Genomic DNA, 20,314 nt, shown 5'->3' with positions numbered 1-20,314 from the left:
GACTAATGTCTGATAACCCAAACGACATCTTGAGTGGTTCCATGTAGTGAATCTATTATTCAACACATTTGTATGGGCTAGCAGTAAGTCAAATAATCATTGTATACTTTTTTGATACTTCAAGGGGTCTTACAATTAAAAATCAAATAGCTAAATGATCCTTGGTATGACCTTCTTAAAGCAATTCCATATAGCTTAGTAGACCCCCCCCCCCCCCCCCCCCAACCATGGCCACTGTGTTTATAATTAGGTACATAGCTGATGTAAGCGTGAGGTCATGCTCACTGTCAGTCACATTAGATGACATTGTATCATAGCAACATAGTAACTAGGCCACTCAGGAACATTAATTTACAGTAGAGGCAGAATATTAAAAGACCCATTGCGGCTGTTTTTATCTCAATATCAAATCATTTCTGGGTAACAAATAAGTACCTTAAAGTGACTTTCTTCAATCAAAAAGCGGTCAAAAACAAACTAAATTATCTTCTTAGCAAGAGGAATTTCCTCAAGCAAAAATGTTGCTATGACCTCTGTTCACAAACACACCCCACAGAGTCCCAGGACAGCAACACAATTAGACCCAACTATATCATGAGAAAACAAAAAGAGAATTACTTGACACATTGGAAAGAATTTACAAAAAAAAACAGATCAAACTAGAATTCTATTTGGCCCGAAACCGAGAGTCCACCGTGGCAGAATACCGGAGCACGGTGACTAACCCAAAATTAAGGAAATCTTTGACTATGTACAGACTCGGTGAGCATAGCCCTGCTATTGAGAAAGGCCGCCGAAGGCAGACCTGGCTCTCAAGAGAAGACAGGCTATGTGCACACTTCCCACAAATGAGGTGGAAACTGCGCTGCACTTCCTAACTTCCCAAATGTATGACCATATTAGAGACACATATTTCCCTGAGATTACAAAGGCTCACAAATCATTCGAAAAATAAATCAAATTTTGATAAACTCCCATATCTATTGGGTGAAATATCACAGTGGGCAATCACAGCAGCAAGATTTGTGACCTGTCGCCACAAGAAAAGGGCAACCAGTGAAGAACAAACACCATTGTAAATACAACCTATATTTCTGTTTATTTATTTTACCCTTTTGTACTTTAACTACTTGCACATCATTACAACACTGTATATAGACATAATATGACATTTGAAATGTCTTTATTCTCTTGGAACTTTGAGTGTAATGTTTACTGTTGATTTTGTATTGTTTAAACATGTTTCCCATGCCAATAAAGCCCCTTCAATTGCAATTGAACTGAGAGAGAGAAAGAGAGAGAGCAGCTCAGACTGCCAGCTGTCAACTTGAGCTATAATCAGCTCAAGAGCTCCACTTGCAGGTGGAACCTGGTAACTTAAGCCACATTGCAAACAGATACAGTATTCACACCCCTTTACTTTTTACACGTTTTGTCTTGTTACAGCCTGAATTTAAAATGTATTAAATCCTGTTTGCAACAAGGCACTTAAGTAATACTACAAAAAATGTGGCAACGAAATTTACGTTTTGTCCTGAATACAAAGTGTTTGGGGCGAATCCAACACAACACATCACTGAGTACCACTCTTCAAATGTTCAAGCATGGTGGTGGCTGCATTATGTTATGGGTATACTTGTCAGCGGCAAAGACTAGGGAGTTTTTTTAGGATAAAAATAAATGGAATAGAGCTAAGCACAGGCAAAATCCTAGAGGAAAACTTGGTCCAGTCTGCTTTCCAACAGACACTGGGAGACAAATTCACCTTTCACCAGGACAATTACCTAAAACATAAGGCCAAATATACACTGGAGTTGCTTACCAAGACAACAGTTGGTATTTTATTAGGATCCCCATTAGCTGTTGCAGCAGCAGCTACTCTTCCTGGGGTCCACACAAAACATGAAACATGACCTGATACAGAACATTAATAGACAAGAACATCTCAAGGACAGAACTAAATCAATTGAAAAAAGGCACACGTAGCCTACATAGCAATACATACACACAAATTATCTAGGTCTAATAAGGGAGAGGTGTTGTTTTATCTGTTAATTAAACCAGGTTTCCTGTTCTTTTGAGAAATATGAGATGGAACGTAGGTTCCATGCAATAATGGCTCTATATAATACTGTACGCTTTCTTGAATTTGTTCTGGATTTGGGGACTGTGAAAAGACCCCTGGTGGCATGTCTGGTGGGGTAAGTGTGTGTGTCAGAGTTGTGTGTAAGTTCACTTTGCAAACAATTTGGGATTTTCAACACATTGTTTCTTATAAAAAGAAGTGATGCAGTCAGTCTCTCCTCAACTCTTAGCCAAGAGAGACTGGCATGCATAGTATTTATATTAGCCCATTTAATGTTCCTGAGTGGCCTAGTTACAGTTTTGACTTAAATCGGCTTAAAAATCTACAGCAAGACATGAAAATAGCTGTCATACAATGATCAACATAACTTGACAGAGCTTGAAGAGTTAAAAAAATATATAATGGGCAAGTATTGTACATTTCAGGTGTTAAAAGCACTCAGAGATCACTGCCAAAGGTGATTCTAACATGTATTGAATGTGTTGAATAATTATCTAATCAAGACATATTAGTTGTATGTTCCATAAAAATGTATAAGCATTCTTCCATCTTGGCTACAAAGTCAAAATGGGCTATAATGTACAAATTCATGGATTTTGATGTTGCTTTTTGGTCTTAATTTAAAGTTAAGAGTGTGGTTATGGTTAGGTTTAAAATCAGATTTGATTACTTTTTGGCTGTGCCAGATAGTGACCACTCTGAAAATCAAATCAAATTTGATGCTCCGTATACAACAGGTGCAGATCTTACCGTGAAATGCTTACATAGAAGCTCTTAACCAACAATTCAGTTCAAGAGAGTAAAGAAAACATTTACTAGAGTAAAAATAGTAAAATATAAAGTAACAAAAAAATTACGAGGCTATATACAGGGGGTACCGGTACCGAGTCAATGTGCGGGGGGTCCTGTTTAGGTAAGTTATTTTGTACATGTAGGTAGGGGTAAAGTGACTATGCATAGATAATAAACAGCGAGTAGCAGCAGTGTAAAAACAAAGGGGGGGGGGGGGGGGGGGCGAGTCAATGTAAATAGTCTGTGCGGCCATTTGATTCATTGTTCAGCAGTCTTAAGGCTTGGGGGTAGAAGCTGTTAAGGAGCATTTTGGTGCTAGACGTGGCACTCCGGTACCACTTGCCCTGCGGTAGCAGAGAGAACAGTCTGACTTGGTTGACTGGAGTCTTTTATAATTCTTTGGGCCTTCCTCTGTCCACCTAGTATATAGGTCCTGGATGGTAGGAAGCTCGGCCCCAGGGATGTACTGGGCCGTACGCACTACCCTCTGCAGCGCCTTACGGTCAGATGCCAAGCAGTTGCCATACCAGGTGGTGATGCAACCGGTCAGGATGCTCTCGATGGTGCAGTTGTAGAACTTTGAGGATCTGGGGACACATGCCAAATCTTTTGTCTCCTGAGAGGGAAACGCATTGTCGTGCCCTCTTCAAGACTGTATTGGTGTGTTTGGACCATGAGAGTTTGTTGATGTGGACACCAAGGAACTGGAAACTCTCGACCCGCTCCACTACAGCCCCGTCAATGGGGGCCTGTTTGGCCCACCTTTTCCTGTAGTCCACAATCAGCTCTCGTCTTGCTCACATTGAGAGGTTGTTGTCCTGGTATCACACTGACAGGTCTCCCTATAGGCTGCCGTCTCATCATTGTCGGTGATCAGGCCTACCACAGTTGTCTCGTCAGGAAACGTAATGGTGTTGGAGTCGTGTTTGAACAGGGAGTACATGAGGGGGACTAAACACACACCCCAGAACAAGATTTATGACAGAAAACAAAAACCTCCTTAACTAGGGGTGAACAACCCTCTGCCTGGAGAACATTCTGAAGCACTTTGTTCCAGCCATAATATAGGCTAACACACCAGGTTCCAGATAACCAGCTGCTGCTCTTCTGCAAACTAAAATACACACAGCTCATATAGTAGCCTCTATGGTCAACAACATAAACAAATGCCCAAAGATAAACAAGCCCCAGCCAATGCCATGTAGCAGGGTTTGCAAACCTGTCAACCACATTCACACAAGTGAAACAGCAGCAAGCTTCAAGCCCTGAGACAAGATATGACAAGCCTTTCAGTATCACCTTTGATAAAAATCCCCACATGATCTGCTATAACATAGTAATGTCAAGATAAACATTTTAACAAAAACACTGTAGGCCAATATCTTTTTATTAGCTGTACATTCCTCATACATGCCCTCTCAGCCCAACCCAGCCATAATACATGTATTTATGTTGGTTTTCAGATCATTGCTAAATTCACACAGTACAGCCAGGTACAAAAATGATCAACCCAGAATTTAAGCGCTTGACAAAAAGCAATTTAAAACGCAATTACATATAGGAGGAAAAGTCAGGTTGTATCAATCAGCATTAAAAATGTTCTGTGAAAGAAAGTAAATAGTCATCTTAAACAAGTAACAAACTTTATACAAAATATCCTTCCCTCAGTTCTCTCCTCCCCTTTTGAATGTCATTATCAGAATTTCTCAAGGCCCTCTCCTGTACACATCCCACAATAAAACTATGCAGTTATGACAAAATGGTCTGAGAAATTAACAGTGAACTGGGAGAAACATTCTGCATCACAAGATTACCAAAGCCTCAATAATCATATTTCATGTACAGTTAAGACCTGAAGCTAGTTCAATTGGACACCTCCGTCAACCAGTTTCACTGATTTGTTGTTCCACTCTAATCAGGGACTGATTTAAACCTGGGACACCAGATGTGAGCAATTCATTATCAGGTAGAACAGAAAACCAGCAGGCTCTGGACCTCATAGTGTAAGAGTTGAATACCCCTGCTCAACAATTTCACAGATCTTGACTAAAGCTTTTAAGAATATGAATGCATTTGACATCACTTAATCTCTTTACCTCATCTTGAAATGCAAAACAAGGTCATCTTTCTAAAATTAGAGCATTAGTGACTGTGGTTTGGGATGAACAGTGGGATAAGAGGGAGTAATGTACCTCCCCATAAATGCGTTACAAATATTCAGGATAAAAAGCCCAAAACAGAGAAGGTCATATAGCCAACATGATTCTCAAAGTAGACAAAGCCTCCCACATTAGAGATAAGAAAGCCATATACAGCCTGTGTTCCAAACAGCTACGGTTGACTTCCTTTCCTCCAGCATTAAAGGGCTTTAAATCACTAGAAAAAGATTCAAATGCTGGTAATAAAACTAAAATAAAAAGTATTTACAAGCAAAACGAGCCCGGACTACCTTTTGTACAATCATAACAACCGCAGTCTTAAACTTTGTGGATGGATTTCATTGTCCCTGGCCTGATGTTGATCGAAGCCTCTACAAACTTCAGAATCTGTGACATGTACAATAATAAGTCATATGGAATATGCAGTAAATAAAACATTTTTTTTGTTTTAAAGAAAGCCATTCCTATCAACATGCCGAGCTAAAGTTAATTTTAGTCTACAGCAGATATAAGGTTCTAGATTACAAGGCTCACTTGGCACCCACTGTCTCCATGTCAAGGTCACAAACAGGTTACGAAAATAGTCATTAGATTGTGGGAGGGGGGGGGGGGGGGGGGCAACTGACCAATGCAGTAAGTCCCAATGTCCACCATGTGTCAACCCTCAGCTACCAATAGATTACAGTAGAGAATGGAGCCATTATTTCACCAAATCTACAGACCAAAGCAGCTGGAACTTTAACTGTTACAGTGAATGCATGGAAGGATGTGGGTTTAAGTGAAAAGAAACAGATTTGTTAAAAACAAATGATAAAAATAAAGTGTAAAGCGGAGTGGTTTGTAATATGGCAGATTGTATGAAGAGGGTGGACTTGAAGGGAAAGGTTGAGACAAGGGGATGTCTTTGAGCTAGACTAGATCACCGGTCCATCATGCTGAGGATCATCTCAGGGGTGAGATCTCCGTTGGGGGCAGCCTCTGCTACAGGCAGCTCCACTGTCTCCACCCCTGCTCGTGCCTCCTCTGACTGCTCCACCACCACCTCTATGGCAGCCTGCTCAGCCTCTGGCTCATTCTTCACTATGATGTTCTCTATGACACCTGTATTCTCATCCTCCACCTGGATGATGGCTGCTGCTGAGGAGACAGAGGTAACACCAGGCATTATAACGCAGCATTAAAAATGGGCATTTATTCAGACATTCCATGACACAGGACCAGTGGGGTGTAACTCACCTGCAGCAGCTTTGCCCTTGGGGGCAGCCTTGCTAGCTTTGGCAGGTGAGGCAGGTTTGGGCGCATTCTTGGGGGGTCTACCACGTTTCCTCTTGACGGGCGGCTCCACAGGGGCGGGGATAGGCTTAGTGGGTGGAGCCTGCTCCAACTCCATCTCCTCCTCCTCCTCTTCCTCCAGCAGTGCCTCTTCGGCATCCTCATCCTCTTCATCAATGTCATCCAGCTCAGGATCAGCATTGTCCTCTGGAGAAGGGAACAGTTAAAAAGAGTAACACTGATCTCATTACATTTAACGAGCAAGTAGAGGTTTGGACTGAAACAGCTTATTATAGCAAAGTCAACAGGACACTACAAATAGATACTTTTCTGTAAAACAGGCCTCACCACTATCGTCATCATCGTCCTTCCTTGAGCGCATCTTTCTCTTCCTCCCACCCCGTCCTCTCTTGGGTGGGGTTCCGTTCTCTCCTTCAGTAGGATCCCCGTTACAGTTCTCTGCATGTCTGGCCATGGTGTTCTAAGGAGAGGAACACAAAACGTTTAAACAAATTAAATGAAGGGCTATGTCCAAAACATGGGTGTATTCTTCCACTCAGTTCATTTGTGTTTGAGTAAGTGTCCATACCCTGCGGGTGAAGGTCTTGCCACACTTGGTGCACACAAAGGCAGTAGGCACAAAGTTGGGGTCATGGTAGCGCCGGAAGTGCATGTCCAGGAGCTGCTTCTGGCGGAAGGTCTTTTCACACTGGCTACAGGCGTAAGGCTTCTCTCCTGTGTGTGTGCGCCTGTGCATCAGCATGTGACGCTCCTAGTCAATGTAAAGACAGCAAGAAACACACATAAGGACAGAGAAACTGCTGGGAATTTTACCAGCTCCATCTCAAAACAACCAGCATTGAACTAGTTTCCATAAACTTTTGCCTTCCTGACATTGACCTGGATTGGATATTTACTGACAAAGAAGCTAACTCCATCACCATAGCTAGCCAGCATCACACACGCTATGCATATACTCCCATCTAGATCCATCAATCATCCCAGGTTAGCGACAACAGGTTACAGACAGCAGGCCCTCTTACTTGTCTGCAGCAGTAGTCACACTGGTCACACTTGAAGCGTTTCTCATTCTTGTGGGACTTCTGGTGCTGGATGAGAGCATAGCGCTCGTGGAACACCGCATCACAGTAACGGCATTTCCGTCCCTGCTCAATGAACGAGTGCTGCTTACGCAGATGGACGCCTGGAGGAGAGAGGGGGTGTTAAAACCAGCTTATTGAGAGAGATGTCATCTGTATACACATTAGGCAAGTTCAAGCACGATGAAGTTTACAGTGGAGATGTCCAAATCATGCTGTCATCATATTGGGATGATCAGGCCAAGTCAACGTCTAGGTATCTAACCCAGGTCACTCTTGCGGGCGATGACTGTGTCACAGTGGGGGCAGTGGAACTTGGCCACGTTCTCTGTGTGCTTCTGCAGGATGTGCATCTTCATGGTTCCACTCTGGGTGAAACGGGCGTGGCAGATGTAGCATTCATACGGCTTCTCTCCTGGAAAACAAAAAGGAAAACACGAGTGGACAAGTTCACAACAATCAGGTCAATCACTAATTGTGTTTACACAGTATCCTTGTGGCTGTGCCTCACCTGAGTGTGTCCTCATGTGTCTCTTCAGCTTGTAGGTGTCTCTGCTGGCGTAGCTGCACAGGCTGCACTGGAACGGACGCTCCCCAGTGTGGGAACGGATGTGCCGCTTTAGCTTGCTCACCTCCACACTGGCATAGTCACACATGGAGCACTTGAAGGGTTTCTCATGAGTGTGCTTGTAGCGACGATGTCGGACCAGCTCTCCGCTGGTCACAAAGGCCATGTCACAATCTTGACACTTGTGTGGTCTGGTACCTGTAGACAGAGACAGTTATAACGGTATCCAACATGGACAGGACTAACAATATAGGACTGTCTTTTAATGTGACTGATGACACCATACCTGTGTGTGTGTTGAGGTGGTTCCTCAGCAGGGTAACGGTCCTGAAGGCCCTTCCACACAGATGGCACTTGTGGGGCCTCTCGTCCGTGTGGCTCTTCATGTGTCGGTCCAGGTTGGAGCGGCGGGGACAGGTGTAGCTACACAGCTCACACTGGAATGTTTTCTTCACACCTGGAGCATACAAATGCCTAGAGTCAGCACTTGCAGAGGCAAACAGCACCACAACTCGAGTTACAACATTCACTATAAACAAAGGACACAGCAAGCAGTGGTGCTAGTAATCTCACCCTTCTTCTTGATCTTGGTGGGTTTGGGGGGCTTCATGTTGCCCACCACCTTCTCTGCATTGACCTCAGAAAGCATCCCCTCCTGCTGCTCCTCCTCAAAGTCATAGACAGACACGTCCATGTTGTCTTTGTCCCCCTCAGTGTTGTAGCGCAGCTTGCTCTTCTTTGCTTTCTTGGCAGTCTTCTTGGCCGGGGGTTGGTAGTCTGGGTCTGTGGTCCACTGTGGGTCTTCAGGCTGGGGCTCGCAGTGCAGCCCCTCTTCCTCCTCCTCAGGCTGGACCTGCTGCTCCTCCTGGTGCTGGAGCTCATCCTGCTCCACTGTCTCCACCTCACCATTCGCACCCACCTTCACCACCTGAAGAAGAAGTAGTGTTTTAAGTTTCTCTAGAACTAGTACATCTAGATATGTACCAGTAGCACAAAACGCTGCTATACACCCCTGGGAAAAGATCCTTCCATTAGCTCTAAATGATGTAATATCTAGTCTTGAGGTGCAGTTCTTACCTGGAAGCCCTCTGGCAGGGGCAGGGTGTGGCAGATCATAGGGTTTCCATCTTTGGGCATGGCCGTGGCGTCCACGAAGGTGCCCTGTAGCTCCTCTACAGTGGCCTGCGTTACAGGCACAGCCGAGACAGGCACCTGGACCAGCTGTAGCTCCCCAAGGCCTCCAAGCTGCTGCTCCTCCAAATTGACAACCTGCAGAGTGATGATCTGGGTCTCATCCACTGTGGTGACTGTGGCCTCGTGGGCTGTGACCACAGGGGCGTCCATCACCTCAGTCTTCATCTGCAGCAGGGCCGGGTCCAGGGAATCCATTACCATCATCTCCACATTGACTCCATCCACCAGCTCCTGGGGATCCAGGCCCCCCTCTCCCACGGGCTGCTGGTCCATTACCCCCTCTGCTGCTTGCTGGAGCAGGTCTGCCACCACCTCCTCCCCCTCATAGGTGATGCTGTCCTTGGCCTCAACCACAACGTCGGTTGGTCCGCCGTCCATCGGTAATACCTGAGAGCCAACCCAAAACCAATCAGCACACAATCTAGCAATGTAATGTGAACTCATAACCATTTATTCATAAATGTTGAAACTGTTTTTTCAATTTGCAGAGAATTTAAATCCCTTTTCAGTACCTGGACATATGATCAACCTAGGTAGGCTTAACAGATAGAAAATGGCATACTGTTCAGCTCACTCAAGATCTCAGACAAAGTTGATGCAACTCCCTCAGCTTCCTAAATTGTTACCTGGACCAGAAAGGAATACTTCATCTTTCTAGATCTGCTTGGCTTCCTCAATTTCTGACTCAACTCCCCTGACTGTTACCTGACACTGAACCTGTGGGGAAGACAAACAAGTTGACATTTCTACATAAACCTACTGCATGAATTGAACGCACAGACACATTCGTAGCTAGTTGGGCCATTCTGCGAAGGGTGCAATTGCGGGCCGCAATTTTGATAGTGGACATTAAGTCATATAGCTAGCTAACATCAGCTAGTCATGTTTATGTACCGCTACCAGCTGGGTTGTAGAGGGAGCTCTACCCTGTTTTGATCAATTCTATCCAGCTAGTGTCGTTGTAGCTCAAGGTAGGCTTTGAATCAGACAACGGACACTGGATTGAAAATGAACTGCAGTAAACTTGGAGAAGACATTTCGTCAAACAAAAATCTAGACTACGTGCTCATTAAATGTAGGGCGAAGGGGGACGTCGTTTTACTGGAAACGCTAGTGAAATGGCTATCGTGGTCATTTGCTAGTTATGCATGTTACTTGTTTGAATTCGGTATGCGCTAGAAGCCAATTTGGCTACCTAACGTTTATGTTGTTAGCTAGCTACTGAAACGTTACCTACCGTTAGCTAGCGCCTTCTAAAATTGTGAATCGTCTTTGCATCGTGACTTAGACCTTGTTTTAATTGCCAGCTTTTAAAATGATAATTGGCTAGCTAAACTATAACAAACTAACAGTTAGCTAATTATCTAAGTTAGCTAGGTCAATGGTAGGGGTTTGCTAACGTTAGCTTTTGCGAAGGCCATTGTGGGCGAAAACATTTCGTTTTGTTACTGTTTCGATAATTTATGGCTTTATTAGTTCGTTAACAATACTAGTTAATGGCGTGGAAAGTGACATTACATAGCTAACTTAGCGGTCTAGCTATGTTATGCGTTGAACGGCTAGTTAGTGAACTGTATGTAGTTACCTATGATAGTTACTGTAGCAAGATTATGCATGTGCGATTTAGAAAATTCGTTGTTCTGTGCTGCAATCTGGCGCGCGCTGAGTTGATACACAGCCGCGAGTTTCCATCTCGACTCCGTAAAACCGCAGGAAACAAAGACGAAGAAAAAGAAAATGGACGCCTGGCCTTAAAACTAAACCAACACGTTGAAGTCTTTAATGGTCGATCCTTGCCGAAATGCAAACTAATATAGCTCCAAAAAGAGTCGTTATTGCAAAATTTCGTTGAACTTCTGGGTTATAAATGTTTTTTGCTAAATCTTCAATAACGATAGAGGGAGACAAACACCCCCGTCTGCCGCCTGGACCGGGAGCCCCATCGTGACACCTAGAGGCCGATTAAAGCTCCTGCAAAGCTCCCCCCTTTTCTGGAAAGTACTCTTACTTTACCTGCTCTTCGTCGTTTATTTCCTCGCTGAATTTGACAGAAAGCCCAGAGTATGTTCTTCAATCTGACCGAGATGGCTGAGAATTACGCCCTTCTCCTCCCGGGGTTTTAATCCTCTCCCGCTTTTTCAGAAAAGGCTCCGCACAAAATGGCGGCCTTGTGAAGTTTGTGCGCCTGTGCAGAGTGAAGGGGGGCGGTGGCGAAAGGGTGGGTGTAAACCAGTGTAGACATTGAATTATGGGGATTGGCCATGTGGGGCGCTACTTTTGAAATACCGTACACCGTCATGAATAGATAATTTTAGGTTATTTATCATAAATCTAATCGTATTTCTAATTTTATTTAATAGGCCTATAATAAACCCTATCTGAATGTGTCTGCCTCTATTGTAGTTGTACCAAAAGGAAAACCTGTAATCAGTTTGAACAATTTGTCTGCCTCTCATTGCTGTGCCAAAGGCCATGGGTACAGTATCATTAGCTATGTGTCTGTTTATTTTACAATGGCCAAACGTAATTAACATAGGGAAATGATACATTATCACACCCTTCTCTTACAGCAAAAGGAAACTTTATTTTTGAACACATTTTTATTAATAATTCGTTTACATTTATTGCCAGGCAAGATATCTGCCAGACTATACTTATGGAAAGAAAATCATTTATTTTAATGCTGCACAATTTGAGTCATATGGAAAATATACTTTGCTGCAGTGTTTCTATTAGCACTGTATTTCTTCATTCTTAGTCTCATCTCACCACTAACTTGAGGCACTTAGACAACTTAAAAAGCTCCTTCAGTGTATATTGTTATTTTGAAGTCCTATATAATAAAACTGATGAATCTGCTAAGTAAATAATATACAGTGAATGCAGGTTCTCATCACACCCTGATTCTACACTATAATGGCCAGCAGGTGGCCAGTCCTAGCAGTGTGGTTGTCTATTTAAGTGAGAAGTTGTCTGCTCCAAAGGCAAAAGTCCAGTCCAGCACAGTTTTAAGTTTTCAATAAAAAAAGTAAGAAAATAACTCCACCACCAATACAGCAGAAATAATCTTCAGTTATATCCCCAGTGGCATGAGTCTCAGGAAGTGCATGGTGACTTGAGGCATCAGCACTCAAACCAAATATGATTTTACTCCAATTGTCTCAACAATGCCAACCGAATTACACTACAATTATATAACATATACACTTCCAGTGGGAATATATATTTCCACAAAGCATATAATGATAGTATGGAATGATGGCACTGTAATAATTTTCTTCAGACTTCCTTTCCCGACCGGCATGGCAACAAGCTCCTCATCAGACTGTGGTCCTAGAATTTGGAACTGTTTCACCACCATCATTTCCTGAGGAACAACCCAATCCCTTCCATCCCCATGACTTACTTCAGTACTCCTACCAAACACTCAAAGTCATTCTCCACACAGACCAACGCCAACCTGCTTCATCACAAATTAAGCAAATAATAAGTGCATTTCCCCAGAAAAGTAATCATGTCACTTTTCCACTTTGTTCTATCCATGCCATGATCTGACACAATGATTGCAGTGTCCTTCCATCCATTCATCATCCCAGCTATAATTACATGACTCAGAAGGCAACACCACCAGACCAAAACATACTGTAAGGCAGTAAAATACTTCTACCACTCTTCATCGCTTCTACAATTCCACAGTTTTCATGAGTAGTTATCACTTATTTACACACAGGTTGGTAATATGAGAGCTTAGTTCACTGACTTCGTCTCAAGCTGTAGATGTCATCCCAGTGATAGTGAATGTGCAAAAGTCAGCATCCTCTTTGCATCTGTGTATATTCCACCCTGTTTGACAGTGTATATTTTAATGTGTGTATGGCATAATGGCTGTAACAGTGTGTTGACATGTGCATGACGGTATCAGTATTCCGTTCTAGTGGCATTAGAAGGCGGTGCTGGCCATGCTGCCAGGGGAGAAGAGGCGTGGCACTCCCTCCTGCAGTGATATCTCAACGTGTCTGTGGGCCAACTTCCCCTCCTCGCCTGGACGGGAACACAGAGAACGTCAAATCACACGTCTCTTTCCCCGCAAACATCTTATCCATTATTCACTAGATCCCTCCCACAGAAAACCCACCCTCTGTGCCCTTGATCAAATCAACGTTTATTGGTCGCATATACAGATTTGCAGGTGCAGTGAAATGCTGGTGTTTCTAGCTCCAACAGTGCAGCAATACCTAGCAATAAAACATTTTAAAACAATACATACATAATCCGGAAAGTATGAGTAATGTCAGAGACCAGAATATACTGTGTGTGTGTGTGTGTGTGTATATAAATATATAATAGCTGTGCCACTAGAGATTCTGGGTTCGAGACCAGGCACTGTCGCAGCCAGCAGCGACCGGGAGAACCATGGGGCGGCGCACAATTGACCCAGTGTCTTCCGGGTTAAGCCGGCAGGGATGTCCTTGTCCCATTGCGCTCTAGGGACTCCTGTGGCGAGCCGTGCACGCTGACACGGTCGCCAGGTGTACGGTGTTTCCTCTGACACATTGGTGCGGCTGGCTCCTGTGTTAAGTGGGCATTGTGGCAAGGAGCAGTGCGGCTTGGTTGGGTTGTGTTTCGGAAGAAGCACGGCTCTCGACCGTTGCCACTCCCGAGTCTGTATGGGAGTTGCAGCGATGAGACAAGACTAACTACCAATTGGATACCATGAAATTGGGGAGAAAAAGGGGTAAAAAATTATAAATTAAATAAAATAACACACACCTGGACACCTGCTCGTCGAACATCTCATTCCAAAATCATAGACATTAATATGGAGATGGTCCCCCCTTTGCTGCTATAACAGCCTCCACAGTTCTGGGAAGGCTTTCCACTAGATGTTGGAACATTGCTGCGGGGACTTGCTTCCATTCAGACAAGAGCATGAGTAAGGTCGGGCACTGATGTTGGGAGATTAGGCTTGGCTCGCAGTCGGCGTTCCAATTAATCCCAAAGGTATTCGATAGGGTTGAGGTCAGGGCTCTGTGCAGGCCAGTCAAGTTCACTTCATGTACGGGGGCATTGTCATGCTGAAATAGGAAAGGTCCTTCCCTAAACTGTTGCTCCAAAGTTGGAAGCACGGAATCGCCTAGAAAGTCATTGTATGCTGTAGCGTTAAGATTTCCCTTCACTGGAACTAAGGGGCCTAGCCCGAACCATAAAAAACACCCCCAGATCATTATTCCTCCTCCACCAAACTTTACAGTTGGCACTATGAATTAGGGCAGGAAGTGTTCTCCTGGCATCTGCCAAACCCAGATTTGGTTGTCGGACTGCCAAATGGTGAAGCATGACTCACTCTAGAAAACGCGTTTCCACTGCTTCAGAGTCCAATGGCGGCGAGCTTTACACCACTCCAGCAGATGCTTGGCATTGCACATGGTGATTTTAGGCTTGTGTGCGGCTGCTAGTCCATGGAAACCAATATCATGAAGCTCCCGACGAACAGTTCTTGTGCTGACGTTGCTTCTAGAGGCAGTTTGGAACGTGGTAGTGATTATTGCAACCGAGGAAAGACGATTTGTATGAGCTACGCACTTCAGCACTCAATGATCCCATTCTGTGAGCTTGTGTGGCTTACCATTTCGCAGCTGAGCTGTTGTTGCTCCTAGACATTACCACTTCACAATAACAGAACTAACAATTGACCGGAGCAGCTTTAGTTGGGCAGAAATTTGACGAAATGACTTGGGAAGGTGGCATCCTTTGACAGTGCCATGTTGAAAGTCACTGAGCTCTTCAGTGAGGCCATTCTACTGCCAATGTTTGTCTATGGAGATTGCATGGCCGTGTGATCAATTTAATATACCCGCCAGCAACGGGTGTGGCTGAAATAGCTGAATCCACTAATTTGAAGGGATGTCCACATACTTCTGTATATATAGCGTATATACATACATACAGTGAATTCGGAAAGCATTCAGACCCCTCGACTTTTTCCACATTTTGTTACGTTACAACCTTATTCATCAATCTAAACACAATACCGCATAACGACAAAGTAATAACAGGTTTAGACATTTTTGCAAATTTACTGCAAATAAAAAACAGAAATACCTTATTTGCATAAGTATTTAGACCCTTTGCTATGAGACTCGAAATTGAGCTCAGGTGCATCCTGTTTCCATTTATCATCCTTGAGATGTTTCTACAACTTGATTGGAGTCCACCTGTGGTAAATTCAATTGATTGGACATGATTTGGAAAGGCACACACCTGTTGACAGTGCATGTCAGAGCAAAAACCAAGCCATGAGGTCAAAGGAATTGTCCGTGAAGCTCCGAAACTGGATTGTGTCGAGGCACAGGTCTGGAGAAGGGTACCAAAAAGTGTCTACAGCTTTGAAGGTCCCCAAGAACACAGTGGCCTCCATCATTCTTAAATTGAAGAACTTTAGAACCACCAACTCATCCTAGAGCTGGCCGCACGGCCAAACTGAGCAATCGGGGGATTAGGGCCTTGGTCAGGGAGGTGACCAAGAACCCAATGGTCACTCTGACAGAGCTCCAGAGTTCCTGTGTAGAGATGGGAGAACCTTCCAGAAGGACAATCATTTCTGCAGCACTCCACCAATCAAGCCTTTATGATAGTGGCCAGACGGAAGTCACTCCTTAGTAAAAGGCACATGACAGCCCGCTTGGAGTTTGCCAAAACGCACCTAAAGGACTCTTAGACCATGAGAAACAGGTTTCTCTGGTCTGATGAAACTGAATGCCAAGTGTCACGTCTGGAGGAAACCTGGCACCATCCCTACGGTGAGGCATGATGGTGGCAGCATCATGCTGTGGGGATGTTTTTCAGTGGCAGGGATTGGGAGACTAGTCAGGATCGAGGGAAAGATATGATGAAAACCTGCTCCAGAGAGCTCAGGACCTCAGACTGGAGCAAAGGTTCACTTTCCAACAGGACAACGGCCTTAAGCACACAGCCAAGACAATGCAAGAGTGGCTTCGGGACAAGTCTCTGAATGTCCTTGAGTGGCCCAGCCAGAGCCCAGACTTCAACCCAATCTAAAATCTCTGGAGACCTGAAAATAGCTGTGCAGTGCTTGAAAGGATCTTCAGAAGAGAATGGGAGAAATTCCCCAAATAAAAGGCGTGCAAAGCATGTAGCGTCATACCCTAGAAGATTCAAGGCTGTAATCGCTGCCAAAGGTGCTTCAACAAAGTACTGACTAAAGGGTCTGAATACTTATTTAAAATGTGATTTGAGTTTTTTATTACATGTGTATTGTGTATATAGATTGATGAGGGGAATTAAAAAACCAAAACATTTTAGAATAAGGCTGTAACGTAACAAAATGTGGAAAAAGTCAAGGGGGTCTGAATACTTTCCCGAAGGCACAGTACATACACAGTTGAAGTCGGAAGTTTACATACACCTTAGCCAAATACATTTAAACTCAGTTTTTCACAATTCCTGACATTTAATCAGAGTAACAATTCCCTAGGTCAGTTAGGATCACCACTTTATTTTAAGAATGTGAAATGTCAGAATAATAGTAGAGAGAACGATTTATTTCAGCTTTTATTTCTTTCATCACATTCCCAGTGGGTCAGAAGTTTACATACACTCAATTAGTATTTGGTAGCATTGCCTTTAAATTGTTTAACTTAGGTCAAACGTTTTGGTTAGCCTTCCACAAGCTTCCCACAATAAGTTTGGTGAATTTTGGCCCATTCCTCCTGACAGAGCTGGTGTAACTGAGTCAGGTTTGTAGGCCTCCTTGCTCACACATGCTTTTTCAGTTCTGCCCACACATTTTCTATAGGATTGAGGTCAGGGCTATGTGATGGCCACTCCAATACCTTGACTTTGTTGTTCTTAAACCATTTTGCAACAACTTTGGAAGTATGCTTGGGGTCATTGTCCATTTGGAAGACCCATTTGCAACCAAGCTTTAACTTCCTGACTGATGTCTTGAGAGTTTGCTTCAATATATCCACATAATTTCCCCACCTCATGATGCCATCTATTTTGTGAAGTGCACCAGTCCCTCCTGCAGCAAAGCACCCCCACAACATGATGCTGCCACCCCTGTGCTTCACGGTTGGGATGGTGTTCTTCGGGTTGCAAGACTCCCCCTTTTTCCTCCAAACATAATGATGGTCATTATGGCCAAACAGTTCTATTTTTGTTTCATCAGACCAGAGGATATTTCTCCAAAAGGTACAATCTTTGTCCCCATGTGCAGTTGCAAACCGTAGTCTAGCTTTTTTTATGGCGGTTTTGGAGCAGTAGCTTCTTCCTTGCCGAGCGGCCTTTCAGGTTATGTCGATATAGGACTTGTTTTACTGTCGATGTAAATACTTTGTACCCGTTTCCTCCAGCATCTTCAAAAGGTCCTTGTTGTTCTGGGATTGATTTGCACTTTTGCACCAAAGTACGTTCATCTCTAGGAGACAGAAGGCGTCTCCTTCCTGAGCGGTATGACGGCTGCATGGTCCCATGGTGTTTATACAAATGAACGTGGTACCTTCAGGCGTTTGGAAATTGCTCCCAATGATGAACCAGACTTGTGGAGGTCTACAATTTTTTTCCTGAGGTCTTGGCTGATTTCTTTGGATTTTCCCATGATGTCAAGCAAAGAGACACTGAGTTTGAATGTAGGCCTTGAAATACATCCACAGATACACCTCCAATTGACTCAAATGATGTCAATTAGCCTATCAGAAGCTCCTAAAACCATGACATAATTTTCGGGAATTTTCCAAGCTGTTTAAAGACACAGTCAACTTAGTGTATGTAAACTTCTGACCCACTATAATTGTGACACAGTGAATTATAAGTGAAATAATCTGTCTGTAAACAATTGTTGGAAAAATGACTTAGGACATACTTTGTGCATGACACAACGACTTGCCAAAACTATAGTTTGTTAGCAAGAAATTTGTGGAGTGGTTGAAAAACGAGTTTTAATGACTCCAACCTAAGTGTATGTAAACCTCCAACTTCAACTGTATAATCTCACTCAGTCCCTTATCAAACATGTCGTTTTTATCTTTCTACTCACCAAGCACCAGCAGCGCTTGTTTGGCAGCGTCCCTCACATCCTCCTTGTCTGATCGACAGAGATAGACCAGCTGGTCGATGCTCTCTTTGGCCTGCAGAACATAAAAGCAGAGTGGACTCAACAGTCTGACTCCAGACACTAGGGTAGGTAGAGGTAAAAAAACAGATGGAGCATAGAGATTTTTGAAGAGATGTGACTAATAAGTGGTGAGACTGACCTTTAGACATGCAAGTGCTTTACAGCCACACACTCGCGTCTCCACACTCTCATTCTCCAGAAGCTCCAGACAGCTTACTAGGGCCTGGGGTAAAATACCAAAATACACTATAATTTACCCAAACAAACATAAATCCACACGGGTGATCCTAGCAACAAGTTAACACTTTTTAAGAAGTGCATTTCAAAAGTGCTACAGTGTGAGTAGGGCCTGAAATTAATGCATCTCGGTCTCACCCTCTCTCGATGGCGTGGCTGGTCGGCGAGGCTCCGGAGCAGGGAGCTGGCAGAGGCAGACACCTTCCCACGCGGGTCCCTGAGCAGTAGGCTGACAGCATGCAGGCCCTCCCTCTTCAGACTGCTCTCTGGAGGCCTCTTCAGGGCCTTCACCAGTACCTCCTGGTCCCCTGATTGCAGGCTCTGAACCAGCCACACTGAGGGGGGGGAATGGGTGGAGGTAGTGGATGGTGGACAGGGAAGAAGAAAAAGAAAGAGAGAATAGAATGAGGTGAGTATGTTATAGTGGGTGTGGTGAAACAACAACGAGAGCAATCAGCCTTTTAAATCATGTACATTCACACATTCATCATGACTGAGCATAGAGCCAAGTGGCTGTCTGTAACCTAGTAAGACACATTAACTTATTCATTCAAACTAACTCCACGCAATAGTCAATCTCCCAGACACTAACCCTCCTCCGCTAATTCAATGATGTGTGTGTCCAACTCGCTCACTCCCTCGGCCTCTAGGTAGCTCCAGAACTGGAAGAGGGTCAGCATGTCTCTGGCCACCCCGCCCCCACGCGTGGGCAGCCTCCTCTCCAGAATCCTCTCCACCAGACGCAAGAACACTAGACACAGCACAGAGAGATGGGTCAGACGTGACAAGATGGCACATCACAGCTTCCCTCAGACTAATGTGTGTATATGTGACATCATATAGGCCACTGGAACCAAAGCCAGGAGCATTGCTGATCCAAACTCCTTAGGCAGAGTGTTTTAGACCATGTATCACTATGTTTAAATATTATATATGTCATTTAGCAGACACTTTTATTCAAAGTGACTTACATACATTTTATGTATGGTGGGCCCGGGAATCGAACCCACTACCCTGGTATTACAATCGCCATGCTCTACCAACTGAGCTACAAAGGATCATATTATAAATCATATAATGCATGATAGACACACACAGAGACACAACAACCGTATCACACCTGTGTCTGCCAGGCTAACTCCTCTCTCGGGCAGTCTGTTGGTGTAAGCAGTGGCCAGTGTTGTGAGGAAAGCGTCTGTGGAGGTGCTGTACACACTGCCATCATCTGTACACTGCTGCCATAGCAATGTTGCCCCTTGGCACTGTTCTAACTGGGGAACCACTACTCCAGGACAGAGAGGCAGTAGAAGGCAGGCAGACGGAAAAGAAAACAAGTTAGATGGTAGTAATTGAATCATTTACAATTACAGTAGTTAACCTTTGTCATTATTGCCTTAGCTCTGTCATTGACTAGGGCTTAAGCTAATATGCTGTTTTGTTGTCCTCCTTACAGCAATAATGAACTCACCCTCATCTGGCTGAGTGGCTGCTCCAGGGGTCTCCTTGGCAACACGTCTGATGAGCTCGAGGACGCGGGCCTCCCTGAGCAGGCGGTCCAGAGCATACATCTCCCCACAGCGCAGAGGCCCAAAGGTCCCCAGCCTCTGCACAGCATCAGCCATTAGGAGTCATAGGCATCACATAGCCAAAATCAGGACATTTGGTAAGACCACAGATGTAATGTAATAAAACAATTTCAAATTGACAACTGGGAGCTGTTGCTCTGCTTATCGATCATGTTGACAGCTCAACACAAAAGCAAGATCCAAG

The 20,314-nt window shown here is 44.2% G+C and overlaps 2 protein-coding genes across 10 annotated transcripts in view; both read right to left on the bottom strand.

The window, feature by feature from the left end:
• Positions 1-4,247: 4,247 nt before the first annotated feature.
• LOC129867101 (transcriptional repressor CTCF-like) lies at positions 4,248-11,378 on the bottom strand. Of its 4 annotated transcripts, none has more exons than XM_055940275.1 (11): positions 11,185-11,378; positions 9,055-9,558; positions 8,551-8,905; positions 8,264-8,434; positions 7,921-8,175; positions 7,675-7,824; positions 7,353-7,513; positions 6,899-7,081; positions 6,658-6,790; positions 6,274-6,516; positions 4,248-6,174 (listed from the first exon to the last, which is right to left on the bottom strand). In XM_055940275.1, exons 2-11 carry the CDS (start codon positions 9,547-9,549, stop codon positions 5,957-5,959), a joined length of 2,364 nt encoding a protein of 787 aa, XP_055796250.1. In that variant the 5' UTR covers positions 9,550-9,558; positions 11,185-11,378; the 3' UTR covers positions 4,248-5,956. The 4 variants fall into 4 exon arrangements, with proteins under 4 accessions (XP_055796250.1, XP_055796251.1, XP_055796248.1 ...); XM_055940276.1 differs by lacking the exon at positions 11,185-11,378 and adding an exon at positions 10,757-11,135; XM_055940273.1 differs by lacking the exon at positions 11,185-11,378 and adding an exon at positions 9,798-10,738 and having other exon boundaries at positions 4,248-6,171.
• Positions 11,379-11,730: 352 nt separating this feature from the next.
• Positions 11,731-20,314, bottom strand: part of LOC129867099 (rho family-interacting cell polarization regulator 1-like) — a 111,428-nt gene continuing 102,844 nt past the window's right edge. For all 6 annotated transcript variants that reach the window (XM_055940266.1, XM_055940269.1, XM_055940268.1 and 3 more), the window contains 7 exons: positions 20,013-20,148; positions 19,665-19,826; positions 19,137-19,295; positions 18,683-18,879; positions 18,447-18,530; positions 18,230-18,320; positions 11,731-13,212 (listed from right to left, as the gene is read on the bottom strand). In XM_055940266.1, coding sequence (XP_055796241.1) covers positions 13,112-13,212; positions 18,230-18,320; positions 18,447-18,530; positions 18,683-18,879; positions 19,137-19,295; positions 19,665-19,826; positions 20,013-20,148 — 930 coding nt within the window. In that variant the 3' untranslated portion in view covers positions 11,731-13,111. The remainder of the gene's footprint in view (positions 13,213-18,229; positions 18,321-18,446; positions 18,531-18,682; positions 18,880-19,136; positions 19,296-19,664; positions 19,827-20,012; positions 20,149-20,314) is intronic.

The sequence above is a fragment of the Salvelinus fontinalis genome, chromosome 12 (assembly GCF_029448725.1).
Source record: "Salvelinus fontinalis isolate EN_2023a chromosome 12, ASM2944872v1, whole genome shotgun sequence".
NCBI classification, from domain to species: Eukaryota; Metazoa; Chordata; class Actinopteri; order Salmoniformes; family Salmonidae; genus Salvelinus; species Salvelinus fontinalis.
The sequence above is the reverse complement of the archived record's forward strand: the minus strand, read 5'-3'. Positions and strand labels throughout refer to the sequence as shown.

What these genes read in the sequence shown, in the direction of transcription:
- LOC129867101 (XM_055940272.1), bottom strand. Translation starts at nt 9,821, where the DNA reads ATGAAGTATTCCTTTCTGGTCCAG. An exon ending in CGCCCGCAAGAGTGACCTGG is followed by an intron (nt 7,514 to 7,674) that starts GTTAGATACCTA and finishes TCTCTCCTCCAG; the next exon opens with GCGTCCATCTGCGTAAGCAG. An exon ending in GGACGATGATGACGATAGTG is followed by an intron (nt 6,517 to 6,657) that starts GTGAGGCCTGTT and finishes TCCCTTCTCCAG; the next exon opens with AGGACAATGCTGATCCTGAG.